General features: G+C 36.0%; 1 protein-coding gene across 1 annotated transcript; it reads right to left on the bottom strand.

The window, feature by feature from the left end:
• Positions 1–8,850: 8,850 nt before the first annotated feature.
• Positions 8,851–10,737, bottom strand: LOC115926477. Its single transcript, XM_030991225.1, has 4 exons — positions 10,726–10,737; positions 10,331–10,394; positions 9,597–9,887; positions 8,851–9,082 (listed from the first exon to the last, which is right to left on the bottom strand). Exons 1-4 carry the CDS (start codon positions 10,735–10,737, stop codon positions 8,955–8,957), a joined length of 495 nt encoding a protein of 164 aa, XP_030847085.1. The 3' UTR covers positions 8,851–8,954.
• Between the last annotated feature and the right edge of the window lie 3,442 nt (positions 10,738–14,179).

Below are 14,179 nucleotides of genomic sequence, written 5' to 3'. Positions count from 1 at the left end.
GAAAATGTATACTGGCTGAGTAATGAGCATAGAAAGATAAGGAAATCAGGGTAGTACTAGCCCCGACACCATGTGTGTTGTCCCATATACATCTTTCTGTGTAAGTGATTGTTACTTTACCAAGACTCTGCCAAATTTATGATGATTTTGATGACTCCAGAACCTTGCATTACACACCATTACTTACATGCTATATGATCAACTTTTCTGATTCATTCCACACCTTTTCTTTCACAATGCAATCGCATTACCAGAACTCAAGTTTATCTTTAACAAAGTCACTCTGATTGATTTAGCACCATTTCTTTCGTTGAGTGTAAGTCAATTCGTACGCATTGTCTACTCTGTTCACATTGATGTTTATTTAAAATGTATTGTAATTTACGGTTTTTTTTATTTGCTATTTTTTTGTTTAATATGTTAATGTTTGTCATTGTTTTTTTGTAGACTTCGGTGGAAAGCGCTTTATAAGCACCGTTTATTATAATCATTATTATTAATATGACGAGGATTAAATATGCCCGAATTGCGTTTTGTTTGATTTTGTTTTGATCATTCATTTGCCCCCCCCCCCCTCCCCTCAATCCACCAGGCTCATGGATCTGACCACTGGATGATAATGTCTGGGCATGTACAAATCATTAGAGTACGACCAATATTATACTTCTATATAGGCAATGCTGACTTGAAATATTCATCGTGATTGCCAGTATTTCGTGATCCTCCTTGCATATTCATTTTAAATTTGAAAAAAATGTCAATTGTCCTTCATACTTTTATGAATATTTTATCAAGATTACTTTAACGTTTCAATAGCGCTACTTCATACACATTTTGGCCTTTAAAACAAATGTTGCTGTAAATCTAAGAGTTTCTATCAATGTTTCATTTTTTTATCATGGTTTCTAGAGGGGAGACAATGAAACAGAATTCCTGTATTTGAAGTGACACTTTAATATGATATAATTTTGCTTCTCAGACGGTTTTAATGAATACCAACGTCGTCATGCAGATCGCATATCAAATTCATTTTGGGGATAATTATTCATATATAACGTTTCTCAATTTAATCATGGCATCATCTGTTTCCAACCTTCTTATCCCATTTTGAAATCATATCTCATCTTATCATCTTAAATCTAACAAACCGAGTCGAAGACAAGTATCTGTACGATTGATTTCTGAGCATGTGTTTGTTCATTATTCCTAATGAAATAACTCTTGGCTGGCTGTTAGAACAGAATTGGAAAAAAGGAATAAATCTCATAACGCAACATATTCTATATATTACATCGATGGTGAAATGCGAGCATACGAATATGCAATATCAACCAAATCGTCAGCTCACTTACATCTCTCCCCGTATTGAGTTCTTTATTTGGGTAAAGCTCACAGTGTTAGTGCGGTGGATTCGATGACGTTTGAGATAACGATCATGACAATTGTTTTAGATATAGAATTTCTTTTAATTCGATCAATGACAGTCGAATCATATCCTTTATTGAATTAAACAATGAGTATGAATGTTGAAAGTGTAATTAAATATTTTAAGGTTTTAAGCCAACCGCAGACGAAACGACCTTTCGGCGATCCGAATTTCAAAGAAATGGCAATTACATTAGATACAATATATATATCTAGAAAAACATCATCTTCCTGATGTACGTTATAAATATTGAAATGAGCGCTAAAAACGTTAGTCAGAATAAAAACCGAATCAGCTTTATATTGTAGACAACGTATTACTGGTATGACGTCACTATGATTCTAAAGCAATTTAGATATTCCTTCTCTGAGAAAGTTTGAAATCCTTTGAAACTATAATTTTATCAATCATAATGTCTATTAAAATCAACGATCATTAAGATTTTATAGGTATGAATTTTGATATCAAATAATATTGCAAATTCTTCCAAAATCAAATTATGATTGCCAGCAAACAAGTGTGTCATAGAGTATTGACTTCAGCCATGATACACATGTAACTGTTTTTCTTGTCTATCTTGGGGGTCTGCGTCAGGTAACCTTTACCTTAGTATGAATAAAGTAGTTTTTGCGACGTTATATACATATAGCAACCTCTGGTTATACCTTATTTTAAACTGGGTTTCCGACATAGGCCTAACTCTCGAAATTTGTCTCCTTGTTTTCTTTCGTAAAACACGCAGGGTAAGGATAAGGGTTGCAATTGGGTTTTAATTCATAGATTTAAGGTTTAAAGGGTTAAGGTAAGTATAGTTTTTGGTTCAAGGTTGAAGTTATACGAATTTCACAATTGACCGCGGAACATCAATCGCCGGGACGCGTCTGTCATCGAACCTCTAGACAAGTTTCTGACGCATCGGTCTACGGTACCATATTGTATCCTCTGACAAACGTTCAAACAAGAATAATGTTTGAAACCAACGTCATATGATTGAAAACAATACATCCCTGCAATCGTCATGTAACCTAAATCCTGAACAAAGTATCATGTACAGGCCGTGTTAAGCTAGACAACCATCGCCCTTCCCAATCACTTGAGACTAGAAGATTAACATTCGAGACAGGGCCTACCTTGCGTTTCGTGTCGAAAGGATTTGATATCAATTATGTCAGAAAGAATTAGCGTTCGGAATCAAAAGCAACGTTTCTGATATCAAATAAGATTAGGCTGGCTTTCCCTTAATGATTTAAATGGTTTAGTTAACAAGTTGTGTTGTTTATTCAAACTTGACACCGACATATATTATCTAGAGAAGGGGAGAGGTGGGTTGGGGTGGGGGGGGGGGGGCAGAATCTTTGGAAACCATAGCATAATTTTCTTTCAAAAGTCACATAATCACGTCCTCAAAGATTTATTCAGGTAAAGAATGGTAGAAGCATTTTTGGTGTGATCCCCCTCTCTCTCTCTCTCTGCCTTTCGGTCTTTTGTTTACGTCTCTTCTAATTTATTCTTATCTTCATCCACTCTCCCTCTCTCTTCCTCCCCCTCCCTCCCTCTTGCCCTCCCCCTCCTCTCTCTTTCTCTCTCTCTCTCTGTCCATTTCTCGCCCTCTCTCTTCCTTCCCCCATTGTTTTTCCCCCTCTTTTCCTCTATCCCCATATAAATTAACCCTTCCTTCAACGCAAATGATGTAAAATGTTCATTATCATTTAGGTAATTAATTTATTCAATCGATTGTTCATTTTACAAAGTATGACATTACTCCGAGCACTTTGAAAAACGTGAAAATGATTTGATGCGAATTACTTGGTAAACATTTTTATAAATGTTAAAGGAGAACCGATGCAGTGAAAACAATAGTATTAAAAAATACATAGATATAAATAAAAACAAAGACGAAACCGATAATGCCACAATATGCAGTAAAAATAAGCAGACAAGAACTTAAAGCAATTTAACAAAATATACAAACGAACCTAAATTTCCTAAACAAAGACGAAACAGAACATTTATAATGCCCCCTTTTTACACAGTTCAAATATTAACAAAAAACAAATAATATAACTAACTCCAAAATATACAAACATACCAATGTTCATCAAAAAGATACTTAACTTTTTCCAAATAATCAAAAATTAAATAAAACACGTATATTAGTTTTGGCAATTACTGAAAATATATGCGACACCATTGCACACTATAGTTCGTTAAATTTGGAAATGCCGGTTTGTGTTACAAACGATTAACGTAGATAAGCTCTGGATTATGAAGATTTCCGTCTCCATGGTGATTATTATGATGAGTGACAGGTTGAACACCGTCTCCCATTGGTTGGATCTAAGGGACGAGGGCGTGTCAGTCTAGATGTTTACTGTAGCTGGCTGGGTCATTGGGGCCTCTGTGACCGGTGAGGGGGTGATTGCGCTAGCCTGCTTCCTTAGCGCTGCAAGCAAAATTGGGAATGGATGAGAATATATTTTTAGTTTTAAAACAAAATTGTTATGTTCAATTGGTACTTTTGCAGTATTCTAGATGGACAGCGGGATTTCATAAATATTTATGCAGTTATTATTTGTTTTCTTCTCTCGGTCCCTCAGTCCCTCATCTTACCCTTTCGCTTTCCCATTCTCTACCTCTACTTAACCTCTCTCCCCGCTTTCTCTCTTTCATTTTCTCATTATCTATTCAAACCCTTTTCTAAATCTTTCTTTCCCCACCCCCCTCCACTCGCCTTTTCATTTTGAACTTGTGTGCACACGAGTCTTGGTTTGTATGCGTCACTCCCTTACCCCCCCCCTCTCTCTCTCTCTCTCTCTCTCTCCCCCCCCCCCCCTCCCTCTCTCTCTCTCTCTCTCTCTCTCTCTCTCTCTCTCTTTCTCTATCTATCTCTCTATATATATTCCGGTGCATTTCAACAGCCCAAAGACAAAACAAAGGGGAAAAATCATCTTAAAGTATGCAAGTACTCACGTCCGCAACGGTCGACGACTTTGGGTTCGAAGGCTTGGCAGACAAGCCCCATGGCAGCGCAGTCACCCTTCACTACATTAATCGTTGAACCTTCGAGGTAGCAGAGCCCGCCATCATTGGCCAAATCGAGAAAGTCCTCCACCAGGTCGCCGTCGTATCCGGGAAAGTTGAGCTCTTCCGCGTGGTCGTGGACCTGGTCAATGATCTCCGAGTCACACACGGTGGTCCCTTCTTCGCGCATCTCGGCAAAATAGCCCAGGCAATTCTTGAGGAGGTGGTCGTTAATGCTCATTACTGCAACAACAAAAAACAGAATGAAAATAATGATGATAATAACAAGAATCCCCCTATGAAGCCTCATCAGCATTCCCTTTCAATACTTGTATCTAAACTTCTTGTAATAATAATAATAATAATAGTAATAGTAATTAATCATCATTGTAAAAGAATAGGTCTACCACCGTTTTTTCTGTTTATTTACTCTTTTGTATTATTTTTCTTCGATGACAGGGGTCGAAATAGGAAAAATTGGAATAAATAAATATTTAATCTCTCCTTAATTGTTGTGATATTGATTAATATCTGACAAATAAGCCTCCTCATTCGACGAAACTAAATATGTCTTATACATAGAAATAAACAACATGAGGCGGTAGTATTAATAATGATATTCACAACTACATTATTTTGGCGAGGGCGGGGGAATGTCGTGTGAATTAATCACGATATTAACCATACTGCATAATTACTCATTGTTATCCATTTTTCCCCCTTCAACTTACGAGGAGCAGCTTCTGAAACACTGACCATACTGACGTAGGTGACAGCAAACAGGCATAATGCGATGGTGAGGTTCAACTAACAGGGAGATATAGAAATAGGAATTGTTTCATACATATCTCGTAACATTAAAAGAACAATACACCCTTCTCATCAGACATGTATCGATATCTACATGTTCATTTATCTTCAATAAGCAAATAATGACGGCTGCTATTTCTGTACAATTTGTTATAAATATGTTTGATAAGATTTTCGAAAAATATTTGGCATGCATATTTTTTGCAGTCAAAAACAGACTTTTAATTGAAACTCGGACTCAAAGGTAAATACGTTAGTGCCAAACTAATTCAAGATTAGCTTTAAAATACATGTATGTATTCAAGTAGAAAACTTCTCCGTTTAAAAAACAGGAACGGCCTTCCGAAAGATACACACAATAAATGAGCCGTGTCATTGAGATATTAAAGTAGCCATCAGTTTGTTTTTTGATCCTCTATTTCTTCATTCAAAAATGTTTTTATTAATATATATTTGTACACAAGACCGGTGATGTAAATGTTACAATGTATTGTATTCTTGGTAAAAAAAATATAAACATAAGAAGAGGTAAATATTAGTCCCAGTCGACGCAATAACAAGAAAATTGCAAAGCAATTAATCAAGACAATCAAACACGACATCAATAATGCAACATATGGTGAACATAAAGAATTGAGAACATAATCAAACTAAGAGAGCGAACATTTTTACCTAAACAAAGGTATAGGTTGAATAATGAAATAATTGAGTAATACATACCGATTTGGCCATGACGAATATTTTACCAGAGTTTTGTATTAATATACAGATGAATTTCAAGTACAGGTTGTTCGCGTCTGGATGCTTACTGTCAACTGTGGTAAGAAATCCCATATTTATAGTCTTTCCCAGAATTAAAAAATGTGAATAAATTCTGAACATAATATATGTTAAAATGGCAAACAATGAAACAAAATTTGAATGATGGATTAGTAAGAATGAAAAATGCCTAAACCAATGCCAACATGTATTGTTTCATTTAGATGCAGTGCGGATCATTCCAAGGCCAAATATTTCTTGAGCGATTCATAAATATTTGAAAAGCACCATTGTTCCTTCAAGTGGGCTGACGGGTCAATATATTCAACAATGTTCAATGGATTTTCTTTAAAGATTATCACTACAAATAAAAACTTTAACTAAAAACTAAAGCCATACAAGTACGTCATTATAGAGGCCCCTATATCATATATTGTATAGGCATATTACGCCTTTCATATTGTAATCTCATTTTGAATACCTCCGTTTTTTCTCCCTCTCTATGTGTGTGTGTGTCTCTCTCTCTTCCTCACTCTGTGTCTCTATTTCTCTGTCTGTCTGTCTGTCTATCTCCCTCCCTTCCTCTCCCTGTCTCTCTACCCCCTCTATCTCTCTCTATCTCTCGCTCTCTATGTGTGTGTGTGTGTGTGTCTCTCTCTCTCTTCCTCACTCTGTGTCTCTCTTTCTCTGTCTGTCTGTCTGTCTATCTCCCTCCCTCTCCCCCTCTCTCTCTATCTCCCCCTCTCTCTCTATCTCTCGCTCTCTGTGTGTATACAATACATTTCCCCTCTCTTTCTCTCTCTCTCTCTCTGTCTGTGTCTTCACAATCATTCTTTTCATCCTTTCTCTATCTCTTTCCACTAAGTCTATTAAACTTGTTCTTATTTTAAGTTTTCCCGTTTGTATTGTTGCCAACAAGCCTCTTCCTCCCTACCCTCATCTTCCTTGACTTTGTTCCGTTCTCTATCAGATATTCATCTATATGATAATACAAAACTCTTGTTTTTTCGTATTTTATTCACCTAGTGCCCCCCCCCCCCCACCCCCGATACCGGAACCCCTTCTATGGCGAACCCATGCTATGCCATTGCACATTATTCTACTATTAACTTTTAAATGGGATATTGTGCACCTGTTTCGTTCCTCTTTCGTTGAAACCATTTGCTAACATATGAAAATAATATTTTAGTCACAAACAACGGGGGTAAAAATAGTTTATTGTCAAGAATTCATTCATTGATCGATTAAAAAAACCTTGCATTAAACCGTAAACGCCTAAAAATCCCACGTCCTCCAGTGCCCACGTCGCTGCAGCCCCCTCAATTCGTACGGGCTTAAAAATCAAGTGATCGCTATTGAAGGGATCTGTGTGGGAACGAGCCATCCTTTGTCGGGGCCCCTTTTCTATAATACTCTTCCACACTAACATAAAAATAATCTTAAAAGGTTACATGTTATCTGTCTACTTTTTTAGAAAATCAACCTCCTCTTTCAGGCTGTATGCCAGACTGACGGCGATGAGTGATTAGATTGACGTAAACTTATGAGGTTTACAATGGTTCAAACTTGTTTCTAGAATTTGGCTCAACGTCAACGGCTTACATCTTGTTTTAATATATTTTTTTTTACTGCGCTTAGTATATTAATATTGTACATACATTCAGTCTGAAATATCGCAAACAAATTTCATTCGACTAAATTTCAAGCAAAATCATTTCGTACTTGTATATGTTTTTTTTTGGTATCCATAACACATTCTGTTCCTCTGTTATTTACTAATAATTAAAGATAATCGGAGAAAATATATGATGTTATTTTATTTCAAGAAAATCATTATGCTTTTTAAAATGACTCTTACTCTTAGACTTTTAAATTGGCTGTGCCGTACTCAGTGATCAAACCACACGGAAATATTTTCAGATGGAACAAATTGCGATTAACAATAACTAAGTTTGTTTGTCACTAAGAGAGAGAGAGGGAGAAAGAGAGAGAGATAGATAGAGAGAGAGAGAGAGAGAGAGAGAGAGAGAGAGAGAGAGAGAGGGGAGGGAGGGGAGAACGAGAGTGAGAGCGATAGAGGATACAGACCAATGTTTCCGTAATCTCCTCCGAATCCTTTTGTTTTAAGTTTTTGTTTTCATGATCGGTTTTTAATCTAATTTATTAGTTATTCACTCTTGCTTGATTTTATTATTGTCTCATTTATTTGTTCCTAATACAATCTTATGATTTTCACTCACCTTTCTCCTTAATTTCCTATATCCCATTGTTACACAAATCATTTTGCCCATCTTTTTCTTGTTTGAACGTCTCCTCTCCTGTTCCCCTTTCCCCCGTCCCCCTCTCGCTCTCTCTCTCTCTCTCTCTCTCTCCTCGCTCTCTCTCTCTCTCTCTCTCTCTCTCTGTCTCTCTCTTTCTCTTGTGCTCTTTCTTTATCCCTCTCTCTCACGTTATCCCCCCTCTCTCCCCAACCCTCTCTGTTTCATTTTCATAACGGAAACCGGTGCAGCTATATTCAAACTATAATGAATTACCCGATTAGATAACTATATTAAATCATACATCAATTTGAATCATCTGTTTTCATAGTGATATTATCATCATTTTAATGCCAATTACAGTGAAGAACATAACAAAATATACAAACAAAAATCTTTTTAAACAACCAACTGCATATTGCAGATGATAGTATCAAGGGTAAGGAATAAAATCTTGTTATCCGATTTTAAACTGCTTACAAAATTCAAAATCAAAGATCTATATCATTTAGAGGACATTGCTGTAAACGAAATGATTGAAATAAAATTGGACCCCAACTATTAAAAGTGCAGCTTCCTTGCATGGTAACGTTATTAATCTCTTTCTATCGTCGCCATGGTGATATGATACAGTATGACTCGACGAAGGCATGAATGAATTCGTCGTCGAAAGCGTTAATTTACTGGAAGGCGTGAGCGCGTCCGCCGACGGTGGGGACCTCGACCTCTGGCTTCTCTGGTGCCTCGGTGGGGGTATCGGTGGTGGTTGGGGTAGCGGTGGTGGCGGCTGCTTGGGCCTTCTTGAGCTCTGTTTAATGCGAGAAGGGAGAAGAAAATAGCGGCGATTACAAAATGAATTAAGGTTATGGGCAAGTCCAAGATATGTGGTAATTTGGTGTCCCGTGCGTTATTGTAGAGTTCTGAACATTAACACCAAACGTGTCTTTTCTTTTTATATTTGGTCTGATAAGAACTCTAGTAGGCTTACTAAACTAATTCAATCATGAGATATATACGTGTACTTAATTCTTAAATGCCGTTTGTGACGTACGGGAACATTAGCTGCACTTGCATATGGTAGTGTATGGATAGAGGTAGTAAAATTAAGTCAAGTATTCTTTCATGGGAGGAGTCCTGAAAAGGATTGGTGAACCAGATTATGAATGCAAAGAGAGATCGATGCTTGACGTTCCAAACAGGTTGACTGTTCGTCATCATGATAAAACAGTCATCAGCGGACGACTAGTCAACCTGCTTGGTTCTGCGGGCCTCCTCAATTTTTATTTTTAGCGTGATAAAGTATGAAAATAAAAATCACTCACTGGAACAGAAATCGATGACCTTGGGTTCAACGTCATTGCAGGCAAGCTCCATGGCTGCGCATTCACCCTTCACGACGCGGAGAGCAGCACCTTCCATGTAGCACATACCGCCACCATTGGCCATGTCGAGGTAGTTCTCGACCAGGTCACCGTCGTAGCCGGCGATGTCGAACTGCTCGGCGTAGTCGTGGACGTGGTCAATGACCTCGGAGTTGCAACGGTAGCCCTCGCCGCGCTTCTTCTCCGCGAAACCGGAGCAGGATTTAATCAGGTGATCGTTGACGCTCATCACTGAAAAATAGATAGATATATAGATTATGATGTTTATAATATTATAATTAACAATGTTAATAATGATACTACTATTACTACTAATAGTAGTAATAATAGTAGTGATACTGATATAATAATAATAATTATAACATAATAATAGCAAGAGTAACAATAATATATACTAATCATAATAATACAAATAATTTTTTTTCTTCTTCATATTTAGTGCTCTTACAGCATACTGATCAGAGCGCTGCTACAACAACTAAACGCAAGCTGTGCAAATAGTTATTTACATAGTTTTAATAAATGTCCACAGCGAAATTACAAGATATTTACACACTCATTACACCGTCATTTGTACACATTTTTATCCTGCCTTAGCGTATGGAATACGTTGACCTATTTTTTCTTGTTCTTATGACTGACGTTTAGCATAAGCTATTATTCTTAGTACTTACGGAAAGCATCTGAGACGGCAAGGCACGATATGGCGACCACGCACAGTGAGATGACCAGCTTCATCTACACAAAGTACAATAGGAAGCAACAATTATTCTATAAATTAGATTTAATTTATCCATGGAATAAATAAAAAGAATGACCGCTTTCTCATCTACAAGACAGCTTCCAACGTAATTTTGTTAACCAAACATCAATTTATTCACTTTGAAAAACAAAAATCAAAATTGCAGATTACACATTAGATTGTTTATAAAAAACTAAACACAAAAAAAGGTATTGAAGGTATTAATCTAAATCAATTTGTTGATATCAGTAAAGGTTTCGATACCAATTTTTTGATCGTTCGTGGCTGTCATAGTAGTAGAATTGTTAAAACTCAGTTTTTACTTACCGTTGTTGCCATTTTGAAGATTTGATGATCGAGTCTTGGTACAGCTAATTACTTCTTTGCAGGTTCCTTGTCTGTTTGTCTTCTAGACTTGAATGATCAGTAGTGGTCACGGACCTCATATTTATACACTTTCCCCAAATCTAGAAAAATAGGGCTTGAATTCTGGACTCAAGAGGATTTATTAGAACACATAAGTTGGGCAAAAACGACTGGATGTTTGCGATTAAGTTAAAGCTCTTTGCAAGGATGCATGCAATGTTTTAACCAAGCACGAAGCTAGAGAAATGAAACATTGTCCACTCCATTCGCGGACTAATGTTTCCGAGGCTTTGCAAATAATCCACTTACCTTGATTTAATTTTCCCAGACGGTTGGTTCTTTGTTCGGAATATTAATCGCCTTGTGCGTCAATATCGAGGCCAAAATGGGTGGAATAGCCCCTTAAACTTTCATTTTTGGATATTGTGTGGGGGTAATGAGAGACCACACCCAATATCAGTCAGTACAGTCAGGTGGTATGGGGCGAATTATTATGGAGGCGAAAATCCGCTAATTAAAAAAAAAGAAGGGATTTAGGGTTGTAAATCAAAGGAAAATCTTGTCATAATTAGGTACGGTTTGTAGAGTAGCATTGTATGGCTCCAAATTAAACTTGGACAATATTATTAGGTGAGCAGAGGAAAGGTTGATTGGCAGTTTGGAAATGTTACCTAAGAGAGAAATGAAAGGAATTACTGTAGGTGCATGGACAGGGTCACCAATGTAGAAGTTCTGGAGAGAGAGAGAGAGAGAGAGAGAGAGAGAGAGAAAGAGAGATGAAAGAGAGAGAAAGATGGGGGAGGGGGGGGGGGGGTCGTTGAACAGTAAATGAGACAATTGCTTCAAGTCAACTTTATATAAAGCTAACTGCATTCCTAATTTTAGCCCCGACCCTCAACCCTAAAACCTAATTGCATCATTTACCTTTAACTGCGTATCTTCTCTTTTCTTTTACTAAATAAATCCCCAAGCAATTCTGCCAGTCCAAATGTTGGGTCGAAATTTCACAATTAAAAAAAAATATTTTTTATAGTAGAACGTCAATACACAAATATATAATAATCAAAACAATTTCCTTCAAATACCTTAATAACTTTTGTTATTATTCGCTTGAAGAGAAGTTTGATTTCAGGGAAAAATGACAAATGTCATATTATGTGAGGTTTCTCATTCTTTGAATGTCAGTTTTTAAGAATTGATAAGAGAAACGTCCCTCTTTATAATCCAGATATGTTAAAGAATATAGTAGCTGAAAAGTTTGGACCAAACTCTCATGCCACGTGTATCATCATCGTCATCACCATCATCGCCATCATCATCATCATCTTCATCCTCATCATCATCATCATCATCATCATCATCATCAGCAGCAGCAGCAGCATCCTCCTCATCTGCATTGTCAAAATCATCATCCTTTAATTTGTATTTTCAATTACTTATCCATCCTGCTTAATAAATAAATGTCTTTATCTATTTCATGAGTTTTTTTGCTGGGGCTGTCTTATTTTCAAGCAATCTGCTAACATTGACAGTCCTTTTTTACGCAAATAATTGTATAATGTTTGACGAAATTTAGTATTAATTAACTAATTAATTAATTTATTTATTTGACATATTTATACAGGATAAAAAAGAAACAATCGAATCAGCAAAGCTGTTTTTCATCGATGTCCTGTTAACATGATTAAACATTTCCTATTCTAACCAATAAGATTTTTTTCTTTATTACATCAGTAAAAAAATACACAAAATGCTTAAAAACACAATATTAGAAATTCGTTTGAAAGAAGTTAATGAATGACCAATTAATGACACTTTATCATTTCGTTTTTCAAAATAACAATTGTTATATATATTTGCTTATTCATGATTCACTGTCAGGAAATACTTAGTCTATTTTAAATTAATATTGTTATCGATTTTGTTAATGCAGAAAAAAATCGAATCAAATCAAATCCCATAAACCCATTTCTGTATACAATGCATGTGATATGATACGCTTCGTATGAACATGTTCTCTTTCTTTATTTTTGTGAAGGTATTCCTTGTTTTATTCCTTGTTTTATGCACTTTGTTTTTAATGAATGGCGCTTTATAAATGTATTGTTTACGACATGAAACCGATTTTTGTTTTTCCCTCCATGCACTGACTGTTACCTCGCATGTGCGAGGCGGGTCAGAAATACTTTAACAAAAGGGAGGAAAACAAAGTTATTACATTTTCGGAGTGTGTTGTCACTGCAGAATTCTCTAGTGATAGTTTCCTGTCTCACAGGTTCATGGGTTAAATTATACACTTTGCCAATAGTCAACCCAACCATCTATTGAGCAATATTTTCGTATTTTGCCCAACAGTTGGTCAAGATTTTCCCAACAAGTGGGCTACCCTAGTTGGGCGATTGAAGGGTCATATCTTTTGCCGAAATTTTGGTCAGAATACGAATCAATTATGCACGTGTGAAGTAGGGTACTTACGTTTACCAATACCACTGGGCAAAATATTGCCCAATAAATGGTTGGGTTGACTATAAGCACAACGTTGGGCAAAGTGTTGAAAAAATATTGCCCAATCTTTTCACAGTGTACAGGATTGACTTGTGAACTTTTCTATCAGAAGTGATTTGATAAGTGATATTTCGGATAATTTAATCGGGCCTCATTGTCAAAGGATAACTCGAATGAAAACGAAACCAAAGCAATGAATCATTCATCATAATACTCAAAAGAAAAATGGCCAATTCATTTGTTCATATGTTTTTAGTTTGGTTCTTTGTTTGTTTTTAGTTAGCCTATGTTTATTTCGGTTATAGACGGTTTTGATGAGACAATATTCATCTAAATAAATGACATTAACCAGAATGACCATGTAGTAATATCATGTTCATCGCAAATTGTATTATAAATACATCATTTATAATGGGATTTTCCGTCAAATTTGCTTTGTTAATGTTTCCGTTGAAGTCTTTTGAAGCATTGTATATTTCCGCCTCATTAATATTGGCAATATTTTAACAGATTATTTTTAAGAATCGTATGAATAGTTATGAAAAAATAGAAAGGAAACATTCATGTTTGAAATATGTAAAATCAATATATCCCATAGAAACGTAATGTGTAGACGAATAAGGCATTACAATGAGAGTTACTTTTTATACTTTAATAATTCCAAGAGTTTAATTCAATAATTGACTTTGTCACTCCGACTTATATCCCAACAAATATCTAGAATGCAAAAACCTGTAGAAATTTTAGGGCCTCCCGATTTGCAACCCTGCGAGATAGGCCTATGCTTATAGGATACATACAAGTTCATATAATATCAGTCATTTTAATATATGGAACATAATGTTTAAGGTTTATACCTAGATACTACTTAGGAATGGTATTCATTATATTTAGTTAAATTTTAGTAAAA

The sequence above is a fragment of the Strongylocentrotus purpuratus genome, unplaced genomic scaffold (genome assembly GCF_000002235.5).
Source record: "Strongylocentrotus purpuratus isolate Spur 01 unplaced genomic scaffold, Spur_5.0 spur5_scaffold_2, whole genome shotgun sequence".
In the NCBI taxonomy this organism is placed as follows: Eukaryota; Metazoa; Echinodermata; class Echinoidea; order Camarodonta; family Strongylocentrotidae; genus Strongylocentrotus; species Strongylocentrotus purpuratus.
The sequence above is the reverse complement of the archived record's forward strand: the minus strand, read 5'-3'. Positions and strand labels throughout refer to the sequence as shown.

What these genes read in the sequence shown, in the direction of transcription:
- LOC115926477 (XM_030991225.1), bottom strand. An exon ending in TGCCGTCTCAGATGCTTTCC is followed by an intron (nt 9,888 to 10,330) that starts GTAAGTACTAAG and finishes TCTATTTTTCAG; the next exon opens with TGATGAGCGTCAACGATCAC. An exon ending in GGTCATCGATTTCTGTTCCA is followed by an intron (nt 9,083 to 9,596) that starts GTGAGTGATTTT and finishes CGCATTAAACAG; the next exon opens with AGCTCAAGAAGGCCCAAGCA.